This window comes from Gadus morhua, chromosome 3 (assembly GCF_902167405.1).
Source record: "Gadus morhua chromosome 3, gadMor3.0, whole genome shotgun sequence".
Lineage (NCBI taxonomy): Eukaryota > Metazoa > Chordata > Actinopteri > Gadiformes > Gadidae > Gadus > Gadus morhua.
Window position 1 is genome coordinate 17,153,265 of NC_044050.1, and position 26,038 is coordinate 17,179,302.

Consider the following 26,038-nt stretch of genomic DNA (forward strand, 5'->3'; position numbering starts at 1 on the left):
AGGGATCACGACTATGTCGAAGCGACTGCGTGGTCATTGCGTTCTGCGAACGTGGAACCATAATCAGCCCTTTAGAGAGAGCGTGTCAGTTTATAAATGTCTGATTTGTCACCATGCAGCAAGGACACCTCAATGGGCCTTCGTTGAGACACACACACACACACACACACACACACACACACACACACACACACACACACACACACACACACACACACACACACACACATCTCCTCAAGGTTGCGCCGCCTCCACGTGAGTCTACTATTCTTTTCTTGTCGGCGCGGCCGCCTGATAACCCATCTGCAGATGACTAGGAGCAGGGCTGTGGAGGAGGAGGGATGACTCGAAGAGAAAAAAACACCTATCTCTCCCTCTCTGAACTCCCCTTCCTTTTCTCACCCGCTCAGTCAATAGCAGAGGACGACACACACGCACACACAGACACACAGACACTGAACAGTCAGCCTGTCTTTTTTTTCTTTGCAAATTAATTCCTACCTTGACAGGGCATGTGTGTGACTGAGCGTGTGTGTGGAGTGTGCTAAGAGTTTAGATTTAGAGTCAGTTGAGGACTGGGCTGTACAAAGGGGGTCCCAGTGGGGTATAAGGTAAACCGCAGCGTTAGCATTAGCTTTAGTGTTAGCATTAGCTTTAGTGTTAGCATTAGCATAAGCATTAGGAGTAGCATTGGAGGCTCAGCCTCAACAGGGCTGGGAGTGTGCCGGCCTTGGGAGTGCGCCGGCCTGTAACTGCGTCTGTCGCCAAGTTACAACAGAAGAAAAGGAGGGGAAAATAACACAGCGTCCCTGACTATCTCTGTAGGTGGAATCTGGCACGTTGGGAAATTCACCTCAAACCCAAACAGCCCACCAATTCGGCTGAGAAATATGTGAAGCAAATACCACACATTTCTTTTTCAGTTTCGCGGACGTTAGAACGGAGGGAGGAAGATATAGAAACAGAGACAGAGAGAGGGAGAAAGAGGGAGGCAGAAAGAGTTGAGATTCTGGTTGAGATTAAGAGAAAGAAGGCGGAGAAGGAAATTGAGGGAAGGAGATAGAACATGAAAAACAGAACAGAGAGAAAGAGTAAGAGAGACGGCAGGACAAAGCAAAAGAGGTGTAATGGAAAATAATGGGAAATCAGATAAAGAAAGGGGGTGATGGTTGAATGGCGCACAATGCTTTCATTATCCAGCCATGGGAACAGATGGTAACACGAACCTGGTCTCAACACACTATGATTAGGCCTCCGACACAGGGCCTTCTGGCACATTCTACTGTTAAGGCAAGCTCTATCAGACACACACATATCTGGACAGCTCAGAGCTGAAACAGAACTTATTTTCGCTTCTGGCTTCATTCTAACCCTTACCCATTATTATTACCGGGAGTAGTACAGCTTATTGAAGTAATACTATAACAATTAAAGGCTGCATTAAGGGGATTGATTCGCACTGTTGTTTGCATACAATGACGCCATACACTCACGGTATTGTAAGACGCTCTGGCACAGGCGCATACAGTTCATCATGTCTGCAACTTAAATAACCGAAGCTATTTTGGCACCTGGTTTGGTTTGGGAAGCACAGCGTTTCTACTTGTGCAGCTAGCGATTGGGGGTCTGAGCCTTACCGTCGTCGGTGGGGTTGAAGCCACAGATGTCGCAGATGCAGCGCACCCACTTGTTCATCTCGTCCTCCGTGTCCGCCACCAGGTAGAACACACGGTCAATGGTCTTGATGTCGAAGATGAAGCTGTGCTCCAGGTCCTTCTTGTTGAACGTCAGACCGGCGTCCACCTGGAACCACCAGGGACCAAACCCCCCCCTCAGTGTTAGCTTCCCTATTTGCCCACTGGCTGTGACGGATGATGAGCCTTTACAAAGTGTTTCCAGCTCTAGCCCCGTTAGTGACAAGTGGGTGTTTCCGACACAGAGCAATGATGGATACATCTCACCGACTAGCCTACCCGGTAGAGTCGACTGGGCCAAGCAGTAGGCTGGTAGGCTGATCGATCAATCAAAAACATGTTTGGACACACTTGGGATGTCACTAAATGGTCTGCGGGAAATAGGTCTTCGAAATCACACATAACGGGAAAGGAGGGGCGATTTTAAACACGCTCCCCGAAATGCACAACCGTTCATTTGTCTACACAGCATCTTACGGGTTACAGAGGCGACAAGCAACCAACGACATACAAAACACCAGAGTGGAGGTTGGTCACTGGCACCGGGCCGGTCCTCATACCTGCTCGCACAAGTTGAGGTCAATTACGCGGATGGGCTTCTTGGCGTGGTCATTCTTGTAGTACTCCAACACGTCGGGGTCGCCGGTCAGACGCCCGCTGCGCAGAATGAACCACCGCTTTTTCCATGCCTGTTAGGGGGAAGCACAAAGAAAACGCAGGGGTCAAGGGTCAATCTAAGTCCAAAAAGAGGTCGCCCACGCGCTTCATTGGACCGAATTACATCTGCTGCTAAATGCTTTTGTTTTGGTTGGTTTTTCAGTGACAAGTAAAAGTTGTGAGATGTGTCACCGACCCATGGTCCATTGAATCCCTCGAACTTGGTAAGAACACTGCAGACTTTGAAGACAGACCCCGCTTTGATGCCATTTTATCAATTGTTTCAATTACATTATTTGCAAATTGAACAGACTCCCACCATTTGTAGTCTAATCGTCAAATGTTCTAAGAGCCTAGCAAACATTCCTTCACTGCCGTCAAAACAGAGAGGTCAGGAACTCTTGAACACAAGCTCTGGGCAAAACACGAGAGAGCTTTCACAGTTCCCCTAGCCTCTTGCAAGGGGCTGAATTCACAGCCCATTGTTTCCTTTACATGAATCAGCGAGGAGCGGCAGGCGTGGTAGTAAGAAATAAAAACATGCTATAAATAACAGAACATTTAACCGGGGTCAGATGGAATTCTTCAAAGACATTAGAGAAGGAGTAAAACAAGACAAACAACGGGGCCATTGAAAGAGCGAACTGCCGCTGACATACAGCCCAGTAAGCCAACTGATGCTAACACAGCAGAATGCAACCCCAACGTTTGTTTTATTCCTTCTTTGTTATGATTGGGAGAGAATGGGTGGTTTCAAACAACACTTGAAGCTTTTCTCTGCTCTGTTCAACCGTTTTAACTGCCGCCGGGGGGGTATTTTGTTAACAGGCCAACTCAGCCCCCCATAAATGGACAACAACATCACACCTTTCCCCTCAACCAAACAGACCAAAGACACACAACGACACAAAAACAAAGTCCTGCCCATTCAAATGAAAACATCCGCCAGATGTAGAGCAATGAGCCTGTCCGCCACACACACACACACCCAAACTCAAATTAAAAACATTGCTTCGACATCCACGTCTCCCAACACAAGCACTCTGCAAGGCCCAACCCGCCCCCTGATGAATTAGCTTATTTTTCCTTAACTTTTTTTATGGGCTCCCTCGCCATTGCTTCAGATGCAACACAATGCACCGACTGTGACACAGAACTGCTGCTCCCATGCTCCCCACAAGTTCAAGACGAGGTTACTCACTACATCGACGTAACCCAAGGATACAGGCGTAACCCAAAACAGTTTAAAGCGAGGCTGTGCACAGCCATGTGATCACACGGGGAGCCAGAGACACATCACCTCCCAACGTTTCTCATAAGAAAAGGGAACATTTCATAAGCCCGCCAACGCGCCGCCCTGCGGCGCGTTGGCGTTTGGCTTCAGAGGCGGCAGGCCGACCCTCAGAGCGAGATGTTGTTGTGGTGCCCGGGTTGCGGTCAGACGAAGGGGATGGGAGGGGGGAGGACAGGGAAACACTCTCTGGTACATGACAAAGCACTCTGGGATCAGGTTCCCCCCCCTGGGAGGGTGGGTTGCGGTGGGTTAGGGAGTAAGAAGAGCTTCAGTTACCCCCCATAGCCAGGGCCAGGTTCTGCTGCCCACGGTGTGGGGCGTGTTGGGCATCAGGGCTGGACAGTGCGTTTTCAAAGGGATTGAGACTGCTCTTAATGGTAGCCACCGACCAGCCCTAGACAAAGACACAGGGTGTATACAGCCCGGGGTATACACCGGGCTGGTTCAAAGGAGGTTTGGGAGGTTCATTGTTAGGCGTCGTCTTTCATACCTGGTTATAACATTATGTAATGGTCATTAATCATGGGGGTTCAAAGATTGTTTGAGTATTCATACAAGCATTTACACAAACACACACACACACACACACAAACAAAGAAGACGAAAGTGTGATCCACGCATGAGACAAACGCATGCAGACACACACACACACACACACACACACACACACACACACACACAGACACACCCACACCATTTGTAGTTGTATTCACCCAAACCCGAAATGCATTTAACCTAAACTCCAGTGCCCTCTCCCCGCACAATCCACCCTCTTGTCTGTCCACAGCATCTGCTAAGCATCATACAATTACAGTTACAATTAGGGCATTTAGCAGACGCTTTTATCCAAAGCGACTTACATCGGTTAATACACGCATTGACACACCGACGGCAGAGTCAATCATGCAAGGCGACAGCCAGCTCGTCAGGAGCAGTTAGGGTTAAGTGTTTTGCTCAGGGCCACATCAACTCAGCTAGGAGGAGCTGGGGATCAAATTGGGAATCGGTTACCTCCTGAGCTAAGCCGATGTACATCAAACTACAACATAAAACACAGCTCCCAGAGTTGGCCAAGGCAGCTCTGTACCAGCAGCAGCATAACGTACCTCTTCCTTTGGTCCCCGCTAGGAGAGGCTACAGCTGACCGAGCCCACGCTGGAGGGCCCTAACTACTGAGTAATCCATTATGGGCTGAAAACTGTTGAATTAGACGGGCCGTCACAAGAGGCAGCTTGTATTAAAAGCCTTCACTTACTGCCCGATAAGTCAGCTGACCGCGGTACTTACTCACACTCACACACACACACACACACACACACACACACACACACACACACACACACACACACGTATACAAACACACACAAACGGGAGCCAATGCAGGACATCTAAAAATGGGATCCGGGAACGAGTCGAAACATACAATCCGATGGAACGAGAACCAAGCGAGTGTTGAACTCCTACCCAGAGTTGAGGGGCTCGGGAGAGGGTGGAATTGGACTAGATATAAGGGGGATGTTAGGAGCACCCCTTTGGCATGTTCTGTCCCCCCCCCCCCCACACACACACACACTCAGGGTCTTCTGATTGGGTGAGAAACAGGAAGACACCCCGAGTGTGTAATGGCCCCTCTGGTCTGGCCCTGCCCTGAGAGACAGACAGACAGAGAGGCCATTGAGGAGCTGGACTTGGTATGGAGATGCCATTGGAGTCGAGTCACCACCTGACCTGGGAACCCCGCACGGGGGCAAAAGGGCTGATATGGGTGGATGGATGGATGGATGGACAGATAGATGGGTGGGTGGTGTGGGAGACAGCATATATAGATAAATATGCGTGTGTGCATTTATCTCATCCAAAAGCATTAAAAAGAAAAAAAGGCACTTCAGCTGTTGGATTTGTTCAAATCCAATATCATAATAACTTCTAGCCATGTACTCATTCTGCCCAGAGACATACCAAACTACAGCTTAAAAAGCAGAAAACAATTGGGGTCTATCGAACGACAGCCCTCCGACTGACAACGCAACCCCCCCACCCAGACAACACCACGACTCCTTATTATTTATTTATATTAATAACCTATCATTCTCCATTTCTACATTGCAATACGATCCGGTGGTGATTCTAATGACCATCCTAATGTGTGTGGTCTTCCGCTGCACAACCCACATGAAAGTTGTGAAACATCTGCTAGCTTCCACAGATCAATAAGGAAGTAGGCCCGTAGCAAAGCAAATCCAGCAAACGTAGCTTCGCCCACGAACAGTATGATGAACTCCCACTTGCAACTACTAATGGGTAATTTTGCAGTCACTTTAATTCAAAGCGACATTCGTTGAATTCAGATGCAGGTTGTTGAGGCGTAGGTCGGGGTACAGGTAGACTTGGCGGCATATGCACATTGGGACTCATACCCAGTACCTTTCAGCCAGGAGACAAACCCCCTAGCCACTCGACAGCCATGCCCTGCAAGATTTCGATTGAATTTGCAGGCAAACGCCTGCAAATTCAAGATCAACCAAGATCAGCCAACACACATCACTGTGTTTCCAACATGATGCCGTTCAAATGTACTGCAACAGGACACGGTTGTTTGCTCTGAATAATGCAAGGAAACTGGTTACTGAAACGCTCCCCTCAGCGCTACACTCCGGCCCTGTAGGAAAACGGTCTTATTGCAATACCGTGCCCTTAGAAGGCGGGCCGATTGTGCTGCTAGCCCTGGATGGATCTAAACAGTCTTTATGCACGCTAATAGCAGGGGCGTACGGGCTCTGCAAGGCATGCGGGCTTTAAGCCTCCTCCACTACTCCTTGTCTCTAATGGCTTGTTATCGAGCCGGGCCTTTGGATTCTTTAACCTCCTACCAGGAGACGACTTGATTAGGCACCAGAGGCACCCAACCATCTCTTGGTACAGTGGAAAATGAGAGGGCTGCAGCGATTGTAATGTACTGCACTCGTGCTTGAAATGGTTACGGATGTAGAGGACACGGCACACCTTGTGTGTGCGCAGGGATATAAATAAACACTTGGCAAAATGGTATATACCGATTGAAACCGTACCACAGATGTAGATAAGACCTCAACTCACACAGCTGAGTAATTGCATGTGTACATTTGCATTTGTGCATCTGTGGCCATACAGGAGTAGACACCATGTAACAAGTTGAGACATGTGCAATCGCACAGACACACCCACTTGGTTGACTGGCCTCCTTAATACACTCTACACGGGCCCTTCTCAGAATGAATGGGAATTAAAAGGCTTCCGCCTTGAAAAACATGTTCCTCTAGTTTTCTTGAAAAAAAAGTGAATGACAGGGTAAGCAAAGAGTGCTGTAGAGCACCATTAGTGTGGCATCGACCTATAGTCTGCTTCTCAAGAGGAAAGTACACGACACAGTACAATAATACTACTAATACATTAAATTACTCATAGAATAGGCTTCTACAGATTCGTGATCGTATCGATAGATATGCATATTATTTGGTTTGAACAACAACAAAACCACTTACACGACCTGCACTTTAAAGCACAAGAGTGCAATATTACAGTAATGAAAATTATGGTTACTCAACTGACGATTGTGTTTACATTCATGCACGTGTATGTGTGGGTGCGTGTGTTAGCATTAGCGTTAGCGTTAGCGCTAGCAAGCAGAGTCTGGATGCATCACTGCCACTTAGAGAGGCTAAGGATCTGGAAAGGCCATCTGGCCTGTGAGAGTGGCCTGTGGGTGAAGGACGTGCACCCAGCTGCACTGACTCACACTCGCTGGGAACAGCTTCTCCACTTGTTCCACAGAGAGGGAAAATAGATAGAACGACATAGCCAGAGAGAGAAACTGAGAGAGAGACAGAGAGCATGTGATGAGCATAGAGGAAAGAGTGGAGAGGGATACCGATTTACAATGACATTTTAAAAATAGAGACATCACATCTTATGCAAAGATGCCCCGGCCACCTGTTTAAGGCAAGTTTTTTTCGTAATGTAGATGAAACAGTATCTATCTTTCTTGAGCACACAAAGCACAGCGCCCAAAAACCGAGCAGGAAATTAAAGAAGTTTACTGGTCCTGGTTCATGAGCCTCCACACAAAGAGCAGAGCTTATTGGAGTGAGGGACTGAAAGATGATAGACTAGGACATGATGCCCCAGGAAGTCCAGAATTAATATCGGATTACAGGACACCATGGACAGAACTGTTGGCTGCTGACCTCCAACCAATTAATGAACAGTTGCTACGTCCAGAATGAGCCCAAACAATCAAAAACAAGCTGTTGTTCAACCTCAATAACTTTTGATACAGGCGTCCCCTAAACAATTAATAAATCCTGATGTAATTATAATAGTAACGTTCTGTGTGTAGTTATAAGGTTATAACTAGTTAACTCAGCTGTACAGTTGGCTCACAAGAGTTTACAGCATTGAACCATTGATGGTTATTATTGGAATTAGCAGTGCCTTTGGGGGCACAGACTCACTGACAGACTGGACACCACCTTATTTTGTGCTGCCTTTTAAATGCACATTTGCTTTACTGCGGGTTGATTTGGATTAAATCACCTGCTAATTTATTAAAATATAAAAGCGGCAAACATTCTGTTCAGGGCATGTACAGGACAACGTCACATCTCAATGACATAAGAGCATTGGAATGTCACTAGTTATTTTATTAGTAATGGATTGTTGGTCTTTGTTTAGCCATGAATTGTGAAAATATCTTTCATCAGGGAGTTGTGTTTTAAACTGGCTCCACGTTTCTCATTCGAGACGCAGTGAAACAGAATTTCATTAGCCTAGGTTACCTTACACGTTGATTCAGGATTAGAGAGTACAACTCTCAAGTCCTCTCATTATGGCACAGTGTTGTCAACAAAAAAAATCTCTTCATGCATTCTGATTTTATATGTGTGGTCTTTTTATAATTCATTTTTGTCAACTATCTGTACCTTGACATCACTCAATATCCCAACTGACAATCCAATAAAATAATCGTGAAGGGCAACTATGTGATCATGTGGGGCAGCAATGCCTTTTTTTTTCTTCCCCTGAACTTTGAAATAAGGTTGTGAACAATGCCCGTGTTCTAGCAGGACAGTATAGAGGAGCGTCAGAGGGCTTGGCCGTCCCTACAGTGGTGACGGGGGTCCTGAGAGAGAGAGAAAGGGAAACACAAAAGCCCCTCTATACTTATTGAGGCAGCATGTATAAATCGCTCTTTGTTACTCAGACGTGTTTGGGATTCTTTTGCCAAAAAAAGCTATTTTTAAGTCTTTTGAGCGTCAAGCTGACAATGAGAGTTGACAACGGCAGTAAGCTAACGCGCTGTGAGTGCGTTAGCTTTCGGCAGGGCAAAAAAACCTGCTGCGGGAAGAAAAACAAAAAACCATCCGGCTTGGGCTCGCTAGACGGGAAAGACGACTTCCACATGGGCGGCTTGTTTGGTCTAGATAGCATCTCGCATGGTGGCTAATTAGCAGATTAGGCAAATTTGCTAGCTGATTTGGTTTTATGAGGACACTGAGAATCCTTTAATGCACTTTATAACAATGCTACCAATGAACAATGCTATTTTGCAATTTCTAAAACCTTAGTTTTGTCACCAGTGGAGAAGCTAAACTTAGCATTACATATTTTGTTAGACAAATGGATGATTAGAAGTATTATCCCTAGCATTACACTTTTGGTTGCTCGATCTACTAACTGCCACAGCAAAAGCCACAGGAATGCTTTCTATAATAGCATTGCTATATAAATAGCAATGCTATTTATAATTGTTTAAATTCCAAAACATTTTAAAGCAATTTGTTTAATATTTGGTTGACCCAATGATAAAGAGCCAGAAAACCATATCTAGCCAAAACTAATTTTAGTCAACTGAACAGTGGAGAAACTATTTTTTTTAAGTGAGCACCTTTCGAAAGAATATAAAAAAAGTGTGCATTAACCACAGAATAAATTACTTTACGCGTCACCAAACAAGGCTTGTCCACCACGCTAATGCCTTACCCGAGTTGTTCACTGTCTTTCAGCGGTATCTTTTCAACATAAAAAGGCTGCTGTAAGCCGTCAAACATGGTTATTCTTTACACTGCAAGATACAGAGTAATGAAAGAATTTGACTCTTTCAATACAACCCAGCCCCCAGCACTGGCTTTAGACGTAGAAACAGAATTATGCTCATTAAAAACAGCCTGCCTACCTTGTGAAATTGGGAATCATCTTAAACTCTCCTGGTGCGTTTGGGTTCATGGCATGTCTATTCAATTGACCATGTTGTTATTTTCTCTTCCTGTCTTTATCTGCTGCTGCAATGTGTGCACGTGAGGGGTCTTCAGTTTGTGACCTCTCCCTTTTTAGGTCTTCCTGTTGCATGTAATCAGGTTGCCACAGACGTTCGTTCCTTAAGCGTCGTCTCTAAATCAGAAAGCGGGGATGGTGTGTGTACGTGTGTGCTTGTTGCAAACACATGCGTTAACATTTTTTAACAGCTCTTTTAAGAATGCTCACATGGCAGAGCTACCCCTCCACAGTGTGTGTCTGTCTGTGTCTGTGTCTGTGTCTGTCTGACATCCTCTTTTCAGGGGCCTGGATCTACTTCTCTTTCCTCTGGAGTCTGCTGAGCCCCCCCCCCTTCCCTCCCTCCCTTAGTTTCAGATGCTGACATGGGGTCGGCTTTCATCTGTCAATACACTCACCTCCAATACACTCACTAACTCTTCAGCTGAAATGCACAGAAGAGTCCATTACAGACGGATGAGCAGATGAGTTTTATGGAAAAACATACTTGGAAAATTGGTAGAGGCCCTCACTTTTGCAGAATGAATTGGTCGATCCCCTCAAATAATTTATTCTTTTTTTGTTTTGTTTCTAAATCACCAGACAAGTCCTTCTGGGAAGGCTCCAGATGAAAGCGATTCACCTCCAGGGGTGTTGTTAGTTGGTTCGTACGCTACATGAAACGTTACCTTGATCCCATCCCATAATATGCTGCAGCCAGGCTGGAGCACAAAAGGATTAAAGCCTCATAAGCATACTAATCGCTGCGTGCGCGTTTGTGCGTTTGAGTTAAACCGATCGACTATTGCATTGTCAACAGGTTGGTTTTGTTACAAACAAAAAATAACTCGTGCCTCGCGAGAAAACATTGCACCAAAAAAAGTCTGATTATTCTAACATGACATGTTGAACCTCAGAAATCAGGCAGGAAAAATTGTAGTGTACTGCAACATAGAACTGCACCACACACTTGGTGGTTCAAACATTGCATCCCTACACCGAAGCCACATTCTACGACCGCGAGCAGCGCTCTGACGCAGCTGGCCCCAGGCCACGTCTGTCGCATCGGTGCATTCCAGAATCTTCCAACACGACATCTGCTGTAAAACATTAAGACGCCGGCCGAGTTCCCCCAGTCGTGTGAAGAAGAGAGGCAGCCAACGATAGAAATAGACCACAGTCTAGGATTGCCTGGTTGTAGATCTGTGAGTAAGCGGCCGGTGAGCACGTACCGCAATATTTTTTAATCATTACATTTCAAACAAACAATTTTACCACGTCCCGTTTCAGGTCATCGGTGCCGTGCCCGGAATCAAACCTGTGATCCCGGACTGCTCACCCCACAGCGTGTGTTGAGATACCTCTAGCTACACCAAGCCTAAATACTATCTATTGATTTGTCCAAAACTAGGAAAAAAACAATACAATCAATACGGTATCACCCTCATTCCATCTCCCATGCCCTTGGCCACCCCCCACCCCCACCCTCGTCCCATCTCCCATGCCCTCGGCCAACACCACCACCCCACCCTCGTCCCATCTCCCATGCCCTCGGCCACCGTCAACATCACCCTCTTCGCTGACAGTTCCAAACCCCCAGCACTTTCATGTGCAGCTGTGAAATTCACATCCCGCGAGGCGCCATTTGACTCCAGCCCAAAAGACATACATTGCAGTGTCAGAAAACACCCTCAGTTAAGTCAAGCCCCCCCCCCCCTCCCCTCCCCTCGTGCACCAAGTGCTTCCATTCTCAGTCAACAATTCGGGTACTACCAAGGAAACACTTTCAACTGGGACGTTGACTATAGTCCGTATCAGTGTTTTATTAAAAGCTTTTGTTAAACTGTTTGGCTAACAATTTGTTTGAGCTGATGACCGTCGCAATATACCTCGCCATGTGTTGTAAATGATTGTAGGTTTTGTATACATAAAAACACTGGCTCATACCAGAGCGTTTAGATGCATAGAGGTACATGCTGTTCTTTGGGTCTAGATATATGTGTGGAAGTCAGATAAGACCCGGGTTCTGCGATACGTCCGAAGGCTACGTTAGTAGGAGACATTCCCTATAGTTCCCTTCTGCATGTGGGTTGTAATTATGTCCGATGGCCCTTCTTCAGGTTGGTCTAACATCAATCAATACAGGATGGAAGAGGAAGCGAGGGACAGTGAAAGAAAGGAAGTGCCAAGAAGGGAAATGAAGGCAGACGGAGGTATTTGAAGAAGGATTAAAGTACGATATAGCTCTGAGATACGACTGGGTAACGGCAAAGATTTCCCAGGTCGATTTCGATTACATTTGGAAAACATTGATATAAAAAAGATACTAATCAATGCATATCAAGTATCAATACGGGATTGTTTCTTTGTTTTTAACCAAGCCCTGCTCAGAGAAAGTGTTTTTTCCAAAGAAGGTCATCCCTCTTCATTCCTTCTTCAGTGAACCCAGACTTTCTTCTAAAAGGTTACCTTCTGAAGTCCTCATCCTGTACAACTGCATTTTCGTAGTCCAGCGGACCCTCGGTGCGCTAGAAATAATGTTTGGTGAAAATCGTCATACATCCACAAAAATAACTATATAATATTAGATTCAACATTAAAAAAATAAATACCTCCGTCAAAAATAATTCGCACTCATTCCCTCCTGGAGAAACGTAGCAGTCTGAGAGAGAGAGAGAGAGAGAGAGAGAGAGAGAGAGAGAGAGAGAGAGAGAGAGAGAGAGAGAGAGAGAGAGAGAGAGAGAGAGAGAGAGAGAGAGAGAGAGAGAGAGAGAGAGAGAGAGAGAGAGAGAGATTCCCTAGGCATCTCAAGGTAAAGCATTAACCCAGCGAGCATGGGGCTTAAACATTAACACCACTTTGGTCACCTAGGAGCCAGGAAGCTGGGACATGCATGGCAGTTAGCCACACAGACCAAAAACTGGCTTTTTGAATCCTGTTCTGTCAATCAGAGAATCTTCACCATCTAACAGACCACCTTGCACTTTGCTTCACAGGAAACAGTGGGTTTTTTATGAAAAGCAGAAGGAGCAAAGTAAAAAAACAAAAAAAAAAAACAGGCACACGGCAAAAAGAAGAAAAAACAACCCTTGTTGGAAGTTTCCACTTTGTTAGCGCTTTTTATCTTCCTGGTCATCTGTTCCCAACACACACTCTTGTGCTGAACCGTTTCCTGTTTTGCCTCCTTTTGTCACCGTGCTGGTGTTTAGGGGTACGCTGCGGGCTAACTTTAGAACCTCATGTGCTGGATCTCAATTTGTTGAGCTGCAAACATACACAAGGTTGCAAAAATAAAAGCAAGCTAGGGGCCTTGGGATAGAGCTTGTGTTGAGTTCAGGTTTCTATCCAGCGGATAGAAAATGTAGGTGAAAGATTTCAATAAGAAAAACAGATACAGCATCTACTTCTAGAAGAATATCGAAAAACATTGATAACATTCAGAACAGAAGACATTTGTTTGACTGATAGAATATGGAGGACTTGAGTGGTGATTTTACCAATCTCAGTGGCCCAAAGGTGGATCACTGTCTCTAGGTAAGTCAAGAAAACTCAAGTGCAATACGTTTAGCTTAGCCAAGATCACACCATTTCAAAACAACCATCTAACACACGGCCAGCATTTAGAGAACAAATCACATAAACAACGCTCTTTCTTGAGCCAGGCTTAAAACAGCCTCCACCAAGGTAAGTGTTATGTTATGGTTACATAAGAGAGTGAGCACACACAACCACTAAAACTTCCTGTCCTTCATGTCAGCGGCCATGTTGACAGGCTGCAGCGGCTAAGGCTAAGTATTCCCCAGTGCATAACGCAGCAGAAACAGTCCTTGTTTACGTTCTCACTGCTCTTCTGACTATGGATGATCCGCTTGACAGAGTTTTGCACATTAGAAGAGAAGCGATCATTGCTTTTCTTTTACCTTCAACCAAAGAACAACCATAAATAACAACAATCAAATGGAAAGTCAATCAATATCAAGCTGGAGAATATTGATTTAAACTATTTGAAAATAAACTCCACCATACAAGCAGTAGTAGCTTTATTACAACGTGCATTCTTTTTTTTGTAAATAGTGGTACCTGGTGCTGAGGTATCCTCGCCCGGCTGGACCCGAGAGAGAGAGAGCGAGAGCGAGAGAGGAGCGAAAAGCTACGCACGCTGCTCCACGTCCAGCGCTCACCGAGTCCGGTGACTTTCCTGCCTGTCCGGCTGACTTCCCTCCCCCCTGATCTCCCTTAAGTCTGCAACACCCTGCTCCAATAACCCCTGACCCACAGGAAGTAGACACAATGGACTGAAAATAACACACCACCTCCCCCTGGCAACAACCGCCCACCACAACACCTACACGCCACCTCCCGGTCCCTTTCCGTGTGACACACACACACACACACACACACACACACACACACACACACACACACACACACACACACACACACACACACACACACACGAGAAGCGGGTGTACAACCAAAAATATCTCCCCTCCCTCAACAGGCAGTGTCCACTTGTGAAGGATCTCCCCTCCCCCCCCCCCCCCTCCACACACACACACACACACACACACCAACCATCCCTCTTGACATTCCCAAAATGCCTTTTTCCGAAACTCCCCCATGGAACCCCACCCTGGACGCACACTGACGACTCGTTAGCACCGGCTCTTGCCAACAACAAGAAGGGAATAGTTGGTGTGTCACCGAGTGGCAGAACTTTTAAAATGTCCGCAAACTTGGCGTAGCTGTCCTTGGCGCCCTGCAGGGCTCGGACACCTTCACACTACAGCCGGCTGGGGGGCCGAGCGTCTGTCAGGATCACCGTGGGCGACGGGTCCCCGCAAAGCACCGAGTCCTCGCGAGGAGTGAGAGTGAGAGTGAGAGTGAGAGTGAGAGTGAGAGAGTGAGTGAGTGAGTGAGTGAGTGAGTGAGTGAGTGAGTGAGTGAGTGAGTGAGTGAGTGAGTGAGTGTGTGTGTACGCACACACACACACGTGACGCGAGTTTGAACTTTCAGAGTTAAGATGACAAAGGAGTGGCCAATGAAATGCCACTAACCCACTTTGATTAGAAAGAATTGATACAGCAAATCTACATATCCCACACACACACACTAGATTGAGAGTTGCACTGTGCCTGTATGGAGAAAGGAGGGGAGTGTTTCAGCAACAGAGCAGACAAGAGGGGGGCTGTGGATGCCAGCCAGCCCCGAGGTGTAACATGAGCCAGGCAGCTCCACGGTGGATCAGATCAGAGATGGGCCTTCTCATAGGATTAGCCCCACCGCACATATTGATACAAATGTTGTATCCAACTGTATTTCATGCATTTGATGATGATGCATTTGCTCTATATCTGGGTTAACAAATATGTTTTTTATTTTGTCCCCGGTCCCTTTTTTGTCTTCTTACGAGATCAAAATTTAACACCCTACAAGAAAACCTGCAAAGAATCTTAAAACAAAATCTCAATCAATTGAATCACATACCTAGATATATTTTTTTTATATACATCTGTGTGCAAGTTCCAGTTGTGAACACCCGTGCTTCTTTGGTTTGTATGAATCTTAACCCTTTAGTGAGCTGCCCTTACAGACTAATCCAATTAAAGCCCAATGAAAATTATGCCAAATCACATTAGCTGGCCAGTGAGAGGTTGACTTAGACATGATGTAATTAGCCCCTCTAGGACATAACAGGGGGAGGGGCTGGGCGTCCAGCAAATGGCTTAAACAAGTTAAGGAAATGGAATCAGAGAAATGGTCAGATCTTTTTTCCTTTCTGGTCTACAGAGACCTAATTGCTGTGCGGGTACTCACATAGAGGGGAGAACGTGTCTGTGGCTCCTTGCGATGGGAAACTATGCTTGAGACATCCTCTCAGGTCCAGTGTTATTAGAACCCACGATAACAATCCGGGTGCGAGATGAACAAATTATACAAACAAAAATGAGCTAATTTTGGGCGGAAACAGGAGCCAAATAAAAGAGTTTTTACAAGAGCACGGGTGAAGACGTCAATCGAAATTTGTTCATCGCGGACTTATTTATAGTAAACGTAAAGCTTGGCAGTTCAACACGTCATCGGCATCGTATCCGCCTCAGCTAACCTGTGTGTGTGTCCGAGTGTGAGCGCGAGCGTCTGTGTGTGTGTGTGTGTGTGTGTGTGTGTGCGCGTGCACGTGCACGCGGTCCTGTCGGGCGGGGTGAGGTTCGCCCGGCGTGTCGGGGCCTGTGACCGTGACACACCCCCTCACTGTATGCTGAAACCGCTTCCCTTGAGAACGGCGAAGACACTTTGAACTCTTTTCCCCGGTCCCGTTCAACGCAGCAGGTATGCCTCCCTGTCGGCTGCGGAGGAGGGGGATCGTGAAGGGCAGGTGCTTTGCGTGGGGAGAGCATACCGCGAATTACTGGAGGGGGCACGGTGCGTGTGAAAGCCATGGAGCTGAATCACCGCAAAGGAATGGTTCGCTGGGGGAAACCCGCATCCACACGCATTTTCTACACCGGCAAAATTAAATCAGGATGCCAGGGAAAACATGCTATATATTTCCCAGAGTCAACTGTTGCGCAAACGTTGCCAAACTCCCTTTCCCCCCACCCCCCCTTCTTATTAAACGAGAGCTGTTGGCTTGTGTGGGTGAGTGTCTGCAGGCGTGTGGATTTGGTGAGCAACTCTAATGCATGAACGAACACACACACACACACACACACACACACACACACACACACACACACACACACACACACACACACACACACACACACACACACACACACACACACACACACACACACACACACACGCCTCAATGATTTCAGTTGTCAGTAATGATTTTGTAATGCTGTGAACATTTGCAACACTGAAATTGAATTACAGCTAGGGCAGGAAATTTAGAGACAGCAGCCAGAAAAAGTAACCAACTCCAAAAAAATCCAAACCCTCCCTTATGTCCTCCCTCGCAGAAAACACTCCCACGAACACCTGAATTGATCACTAGTTTTAGCAAAAGGTTGGCCTAACCTTGACCGGCCATGCGCAAGACCGCACATGAAGAATGGAGGTAGCGCAGGTCGTCGGGCAGGTAGGTAGGCATCCAATAATTTCAATCAGGCCAAATCGGACAGGCTTATTACATTGCTTTCCTTTCTTAGCATTTCTACTATTTCTGTAATAAGTAATAGTAGTATTAACAAATATGACAAAAAATGCTTTATGAAATAAATTGCATATCCTAGCTTTAAGAGTAGTAGGTGAATAAACTCCATGCAATGCGATAGATTCCAAATTCAATGTTAATCACTTGTATGCAGCTATTTTCGGAGGGGGAAATAGTGTTTTGACGGCTCAAATTTGTCCCAAAAACCAATAACCATTTTCATGGCAAATGCAACAGAAGGCAATCTAGGTCTGGCTAGAGCCCGATATTGGGAAAGGGGCACTTAATGTTTCACCTGGTTGAAAGATAAATAGAAAAACACCATAAACTCAAACATCTCAGCTAGGCCTACACATTGATGCCAGCGAATAAAAGTATTTTAAAAAAGGTCCAGTTTTCTCTCCTCCTCCATTGTCCATCTTCTTGGTCCTGGGCGGCACTCAGGCTAGTTAGCTTTCGGCGGCCAGAGAAGGACAGAACATCAATCCATAGCCATTAGCCTATTAGGTAGGAACCAGCATCAGACCGAGAATGCATGCACCATTGTTCACAGTGCCACTGCCCCAACCTAATTCCATAACCGGGAGTGTGTGAGGTTGATGGCTGGTTCGAGCAGCCTCACCAGCCAAGCTGATTGCTAAATGCATCACAGGTGTGCAGCCTCACCCATCGCCCAGAGTCTATGCAGCCTGACTCAGGCCAGGTGAGTGTTCTTAAACCAGCCATCACCGACTGTACAGTGCACACAGAGTAGTCCTCATTGATTTGGTGAATGACTAGATTGACCAATCACAGCAGAGAGCGTAAGCTCCTGATCAATACATTTTCTCCCATTTTTTCCTGAATAAAAACAAAGCTCAGAGGAACAGAGACCTCCCCTTCCGGTCCAGCGCCCGACCGACCGCTAGGAAGACATAACAGGCCCCTTCATAACCGATGGGAAAAGTTTCCGGAAACAATTCCCAGGCTCCACAATCTTATTTGCGCCAGCTGATACTGTAGCCTATTTAGAACATACCCTCAGTGGCCGCTGTGTGAGGGGAGAGGACAATGGCCCATCAGTCATGAGCACACAGGTTGTATTGGAGATGAGTCACAAGCATAGGGACTGCCAACTTCCCCTGATATCCCCACGGTAGAGTCTCCTTGTTGAGATACAAGGCCACAGAAATCGGGGTGGATTTGGAGGATTATCTCTTCAACCTTTCAAACCTAGGGCAGGGTAGTGGAGTAGTGGCTAGGGGTGTTTGATTCCCAATGGAAAGTGACTGGGTTTGATCCCCCACCAGAGTGTGCCTGCAGGTATCCTTGACTGAGATGTCTCAATCACGAATGCTTATAATGAACTTTAATGACATGCATGTCAATTCACTGCCAGTCGCTTGGGATAAAGGTGCTGCTAAATGACTCAATGGTGAAAAAAAACACATTTCAAACAACTCACATAAAGTGAGCCGTCTCCGTTTCTTTCCCTGATGTGATCTGTGCTCCTCTAAACCGCACTCAGATGTGCTCAGCCTTTCTTTCTGAACTCTTGCATGTATGAAGCACCACGCACTTGTCAGAGCTGCATAGTTGGAATTCAACCCATTCCACATCCATGACGGCTGGCTCCCTTCACATGGCACAACAGTTGCGTAGCCGCAAGCTCTCGTCTTTTTCATCCTTATTGGTCTGTTGTCCAGAGATAGACTGATTGTACAGGCCAGCAACATTCACTCACTGTAGGTTAGGAGAACGAAGGACAAACTGAGTGTGGGAATGTCATGTGGATGGCCCCTGTACTACGTGGATGTGGATGGCCCTGTAATGCCAATGAAGCCAATAAAGTTAATCTTGAGAACTTCGATCCAAAAGATCAGTGAATCGCTCAATTCAAAATCATCTCAAGCAACAGGAAAACAGCCCCGCATGTTTGAAATTCTCCTGCAATTTCTCAGAATGAAGTGAGAGTTCTATAAAAGATAGATCTCCATACAGAACAGGAAACTCACCCTTTGGTTTCAATTTCATACGCAAGGTAGTACCGGTGGTTCCCAGCATCGGCACAACACTGTTATTAGTGGTTAGGTCTGACCAGAACCCAGCGCTGAAGGGTTTACCATCCAAGACAAATTACTCATTGCGCTTCCTTAGAAATGAATCCTGTGTTCATTTCCGAAAACCTTAAGAAAACAATAAAAAAGTAACAATTACTGACCTTAAGTGTGTCTTCGCGTCAAACCCACGAAAAACTGAAACTCCGGTCTGTTATTATGAGCAGAAGTATCTGGAACTGACCCGACGACTTATTTAGTCTGACTGCGCAGAGACCTATCCCACAAGTGTCCTGAAAACCACCGGTGACATGCATGCAGAAGAACAAGGATGAGGAAAAAAAAAAAAAGGAGGAGTAAAGACAAAACATGAGCAGGGGTAGATAGGGAGGGAGAGGAGAGGCCAGTCTCACAACACTGTCCTCCAATGGGGTTGGAACAGAATCATCTCCACAAGACACAGTCCTCATTGTGCGTGTGCGTGTGCGTGAGATAGACACCGTGCTCTGGCTTCCGGCCAGGCCAAAGATATGAAGCAGTGCTTGAGCAACTCTAATGTAATAACATAATCAGGTATACAATGGACATGGGAAGACTCCGAGACATCCGCCAAGACAGACGTTTATTATTATACCTGGATCCCCGTTATGACCACGGCTATCTCAATACAGAAAATATAGTGTAAAGAAAATATAGAGGCCTAAAGTTTCCTTCTTAATACATTTATCACATGGTACATTAAACAAAGTCACTTAAAAAAAAATGTATACATGTAATTTTAACAATAAATATTGGAGAGTAAGATGAAGAAGCGAAAAGTAGACTATCACTGAAAGAGTAAAAAATGTGGGCAATAAAAACAACACAGCATTACAACATTCAATATTTACACACAAGTCTGCCCCGGTTCACAGCCGCGTGGTGAATTACACAGGCCATTGGCGGCATTTCACAGCTAGTCTCCAGGCGGGCTTGCCGCGCCTCTCCCTCCCACCCTCCCCCAATCTCCCTCCCCAGACTGGGGGGGGGGGGGGCGACAACATATGGCAGCGTGGAGCATGGAGCCAAGAGGGCCAGGAACCACCGTGACACCACAGGGCTATATTAAGGGGCCCGCGGACGCAGCCGCCGGGCTCGTGTTACCGCCGCGCATCGCTGGAGCGCCATGTGCGTGTACGCCATCTGTGTGATGTGACAGGTGAACCGCTGGGGGAGGGTACTTCCGGTACTTCGGACCCATCCTACTCCCATCTCCCTCACAACCCCCGAGCGCCTTTCTTCTAGAATTCCTTGATTTCTTCCGAGGGGTTTCAGAGGGATGGGTACCGGGGGACGAGCATGGAGAGGAAGGATCCCTGCGACGGGGGAGCCGTCTCAGGGGGGATATAGAGGTTACTGGGGGGACGGGGGACCTGGGATGTCTTAATGCCAGGTTAAGTTACAAGGCTGTCCGGATACCTTGGAAGTTGGAGAATAAAATAATTCAATACAGCAGCATGTGTAGGGAAATCTTTATTGTTTTAAATGAATAAATCATGCTTATAATATAGATCTGCCTACAGTTAAGATGTGGTTGGTAAGGTTTTAGGGACAAAGTTTGAGTCCCTTCAACCATTTGAGGAAGACTACAGCGAGCAGAAACAATGTGCCTGTGCTTCGTTACTCTATGTTATGCAAGAAATCACTTGTGAAATATGGGCCAACATTTCCAAAAATCGTAAGTAGTGGAAAGATTAAGTATAATATCAAAGACTATCATATCAGCGATCAGATTAATTAAAGTATCGTGTAAAGAATGACATTTTAAAGTGTGTGATATTACATCCGCACACTGCACTGATGTGGAAAAAACACATCTTGGCTTCTCCATGAAAGCAACCTTGCTCCTTTGAATCCAGGAGGACACAAGCTGTTGTCTTAGATAAACCCAACCCAGACCGGAGGGAGCTGAATATTAAAGAGAGATGATAATCTTGAGACGATTCAGACAAGGGGGGGGGGAGAGGACATAAGAAAAAGAAATGTAAGAAGAATGAGGAGGATAAGGAGGAGGAAGCTGGGACCCCCTCCTACCCCTCCTCCTCTTCTTCGCGTCTCCTTCTCGCCATCTGGTAGCCATCAGCGCCTCACACAGGAAAAGCTGGCTATGCCTAGCCTCTTCCCTCCCTTGCACTGGAGAGACACCAATCAGCCTAGAGCCGCCGAGGGTCCCCCGCCCGGGCCCTGTCCATCCTAGCCCAGCCTAGCCCAGCCTAGCCCAGCCTAGCCTAGCCTAGCCCAGCCTAGCCTAGCCTAGCCCAGCCTAGCCCAGCCTAGCCCAGCCTAGCCTAGCCTAGCCTTGGCCTCCGCGGGCCAGCAGCAGAGGCCGGGGCCGTCATGCCGCAACACAACAGCAGAGAGGAGCACAGAGCAGCTCCACATTCCTGGGGTGTGTGGCTGCCAAGAAGTGCTGGGAGTGGAATGAGAGAGTGGGGCTGAGCGCGCCGCTCCTCTCCGCGGAGGCTGCTTAATGGCTTGTTGCTGAGCGTTCACGTCTCTGTAGATCTCTACATTTGTTGTTTTCCCCCCCCCCCTTGTAATATTTTTGAGTTTTCTCCCACCAAAGTCGTGTGATTTGTTCTCAGAATGCCATTATGGGATGTCTCACGTGGACCACTTTCAACGAGCTGCAGGTCTTATCCAAGGCTCTGAAACAACACTCCCAAGCAATTGACCGGCCTAGGATGTGTGGTTTCTTTATAGAAGTATTGAGACCGAGTCAGCAATGGCCTGAGGCAGCAGACAGACCAGTGGATTCCACCTGGGACCATCAGTGTGGTCCCAGTGGTGCCTTCGGTCCAAAACACCATCACACAAATAGCCATGCAGGGCACAGGACACAGCCGGAAGCAGTTGCATGACTCAGGCTATATTTGCCTTCTTGCTCGCATTCTTTCCCACATGTAATTACCAATGTGAAAGAGACCATTTCAGAGGTCCATGCAAATGAAAAACATGAAAAAAAAGACTAAATAAACAGTTGATGCATACATTTACTGCTGCCAAGGAACTCCGCCATCCATGGACATAGTTTGTTCGACTTATCCCGAAGGCACTGCTTAAATTGGTTGTAATAATTGTGCGCTAAATGTTAACTGTGATTTGCTTATCACGTGTGGGAGAGGAGTATATAGAAGCACTTTGGTAGTGTTCAGCAACTCAGGATCTGGCACCGAGTAGCCTTGAGCCAAAAGAAACAAGAAAACCAGCATGTGAAGAAGAAAGAAAAAAATAGGGGGTTAACTTGTTTGTGAATATCAAAAACCCTGTCAGCAAGCAACTGTTATTCACATCACCCAACATTCACCATTTGTGGCAGCACAATGGTAAAATGTATAAACAATCTTTCACTTTGGTAGATGAAAATACCATCTATAGGCGAACAAGAGAAATGGCCTGCAGCTGTAGTCAGGTAAAACAAGTACTGTGTACTTCATATGAAATCACAAAAGGACTTCCATGGATGGTTCCTTACCATGCCTGCTTCACTGATCAAAGTCCCCATCTAAATGTGTCTATCAACTTCTGTAGTCCAGCGACACATACCATTAAACCCTTTGAACCCATCAAACAAATCTGGAGCTCGCTGGCTAGTTCCCCCTCCACCTCAACTTTCTCCCCTAATGGACCAACGCTGTGCACTCAACAGTAGAACCGGGAAGTAAATCCTATTTGGTTTCAATGTGCTGCTTCGCAGAAAACACATTTGAGAGCATTAGATTCTGTCTGCAAGAACGAACAGAATGACTATGAATACAAATGCGTCTTGGCTTAATATCCAGAAATGACAAAAGACAGAATCTGAGGCTTATCAAGCCTGGCCAGCTGGGCGCAATTCAACATTCCCCGCAGAGAAATCTGGTTGTATTAGTATTTTGGTTACCATGTCCATTAGCTTCCAATGGAGCTGCAAGGAAACCATTTCTGAAGGAACTTTTGAAGGAAATCAAAAGGGCATCAGAAAGATACCAGAAAACAATGAAGATTTAACAAAAGTTAGTCTTCTCTGGGGGGAGCGTGAGACTCTAAAAAGCCTACAAAGCCTGATCCTATTTAAATGATGCTCGCTGACAAGCTTCAGTTTGCGGGAACAGAGCTTTAACTGAAAATCAGGTGTCAAAAAGGGAGGAACTTGAGCAGCAAATCAGGCCAAGTAATGCAGTTGTCAACACTACAGTCATCAGCCCTGATACGTCCGTCTATGTCATACCTACTGACCGCAGAACTGAATCCGACCATCCACACTCAAACAGAGTCTTTCCCCCCCCAGGACCAACTCATGGGTATAAAGAAAACAATATCTAAAAATGACTGAATATACAGAGCAGATAACAAGTCAAAAGAAATGGCACCATCTTAAGATCAACCTTTCCCCAGATCCAGTATGATAATGTTATTGTGCAATGTGGTGCATCCAAGAAAACAGAGACAACACAGGGAGGACACTCACTAGACCAACGTTGGGGAACAAAAGAGAAGCAGGAATGAAAGCACAGCCGGGACAGCAGGGGAGCGGTGAGGAGACCAACACTGGATATGTGGGGATGAGCACAGCAGTGAACATTTGATGCTGTAGATGGACTATGAGGAATATTGAAGCATTAACACTCTCCTTGTCACTGTAGGTTTGATAATATTTAAATATGAATGCTTAGTAAAGGGCAACAACACTGAGTTGATATGGTCGTCACTTAAACTTCGTTGGTAACCTAAACTGAAACCAGACAACAAAGCAACTGCTCCTATGTGTGTATGTGTACGTGCATGCGTGCGTGCGTGTTACACAATTCAAAACAGGGACCAAAGGAGAAGGACCCATATGAATATTTCATGTGTGCTTTTCGTTGTTTGTAATGGAGACTTAATAATTAATGGCTCCAATCCATTTGAAATCCACGGTACCTCACACGACAAGGAGAAGCAGTCTGCTCCCAAACAGCCCCCCCCCCCACCCCCAGCCTCAACAGATACACAAACACATACACACCCCGCCATGCCACATCAGGACAACTTCACTTGCGTTCTTTGTTAGCCTATGAAGGCTAATGCTACACAAACAGGCCTCTGTTGCGTTCTGTTCTGTTGCTTGTTGTTTGTGTTCTAAAGGAGATCGGGAGGGGCTTTACCGAGCGAGGGAGAGGGAGAGGGAGAGAGAGAGAGAGAGAGAGAGTGAGAGACAGAGAGAGAAAGTGAGTGTTTGTTCTCTGTGTTCTACTTGTTAAGCAGATTTAAACCAATCCCCTGATTAATCAAGGAGCCGTACCTTTTAGTTATAGCCTGATGATCCCAACTCTCTGCTGATGTCTTCATATTTCTCCAGACAAAATCACATGTGCCCTTTTACACAAGCTAACTGATTGTTCTGGTCAGCCACGAGTGAGATTGCAGGATTGATTAGATGCTGGATGTCTTTTGTGTCCATTTAAAGGAATGAGACTGGTCAAGTGTGAACTAGTGAATAAACCAAACAGTGAGGCTTTCTTAAGGTCTAATCAGTAGAATAAGAACCATTGCTGGATCTGACGAGAGAGACACACACACACACAACAGAACAACTCATCATGCTAAATATGGTTATATTCTTATGAGGACCAGTGTGACAATAAACATCATCGCTTTTTAAGATTTGGTAACAATTTTCACTTCTACCATGCCTAAATACCACCAAGATTAACATAAAGAATGTCCTAATGCTCAAAAACTAAATCCTGGCATCATATCATGTGCCAATTTATTATTATGCACTTGGCCGCCTATAATTAGCGTTAATGCTTAGCCAAAGTCAAAGACTTAGAAAACCTCCTTGAAATTCCTTAGGAGGGTGCTGTAACAAGTGCACTTCCCCCCCAAAAGACAAAACATGCAGGAGGGCTGAATGAGGAAGAGGGGAACTTCATGAAAAATGCAATATCAATGAAATAGAAACCAGCAGATGTTGAAAACACTCCCTGAGAAACCCAGACGAGGCAAATGTGGTTATATGAGAGAAAAAAGCCCCCATTATATTGTGCAACAGGTTGACAATGTTTTGCTTATTATAGACAGAACGGGACGCTTCCCACTTCTTTCAAAATACAACATAGATCCAGTTGACACAACAGAAAATAAAGAGAAACACAAAACAAAAAAGTGTGTATTTAATCCCTGCCCGCACACAAGATAGCCGAGTTAACAGTCCTACTCTAACCATTGTTTAAGTTAGTCTCCCTTTTTTTAACGTCATAATGTATTTGAAGAGAGAGACAGACGCATTCCAATGAATAGAAAACCCATGATTTTGCATTTTTGCACAGCCCTGTGTTGGGGCGGTTTGGGGGGGAGCCACTCAACAGTATTAACCTTTGACCTCCACCAATCAGGACTCAGGCCTCGGGGCCAGAGTGTACCCTGAGTGGTTAACCCAGAGAGGAAGTAGTCATCTGGTGAGTGTATCGGCTGCTACTGGATGAGATTGGAGAGCCAATATTAGGATATGGCTGCGGACATTATGAGGGAGGGTTATGGTTTTATCGTTTGAGCTTTAGACGAGGATGTCCGGGGAAACCACCTGGACCTGCCTTTAAACAGCTGGACCCCAACATGGAGCCAACAACATGGAACCCTTGGATAAATGTATAACCGTTGACTCGTATCGATAACTAAAAACATGGCAAGAAAATGGAAAGTATGCCCGTTATGAATGCAACCATGAATCTCGGTCAAATATATATTTTTTCCCCCATTTACTTCCCCCCCCCCTCCCCCAATTTAATTTTAAAATATAATATACGGGCAATATATATTTTTCCCTTTTACAACTTCCAACTGTCGATTCTAAGAAACAAATATTGTCATCAGTGTATATCTACTACTATACATTAATGTACACATG

At 46.0% G+C, this 26,038-nt stretch overlaps 1 protein-coding gene across 13 annotated transcripts in view; it reads right to left on the reverse strand.

Annotated features, from left to right (window-relative positions):
- The window catches only part of gab1 (GRB2-associated binding protein 1), a 41,665-nt gene that overhangs the window by 12,102 nt on the left and 3,525 nt on the right, over window positions 1-26,038 (reverse strand). For 7 of the 13 annotated variants that reach the window (XM_030352574.1, XM_030352572.1, XM_030352570.1 and 4 more), the window contains exons 3-4: window positions 2,255-2,383; window positions 1,638-1,803 (exon numbers count right to left, since the gene is read on the reverse strand). In XM_030352574.1, the coding sequence (XP_030208434.1) occupies window positions 1,638-1,803; window positions 2,255-2,383 (295 nt within the window). Of the gene's footprint in view, window positions 1-1,637; window positions 1,804-2,254; window positions 2,384-4,751; window positions 5,154-9,856; window positions 10,056-12,402; window positions 12,511-12,545; window positions 12,605-14,013; window positions 14,358-19,292; window positions 19,488-26,038 lie in introns of those variants that run through there. The other 6 variants (XM_030352577.1, XM_030352579.1, XM_030352576.1 and 3 more) reach the window with 6 other exon arrangements.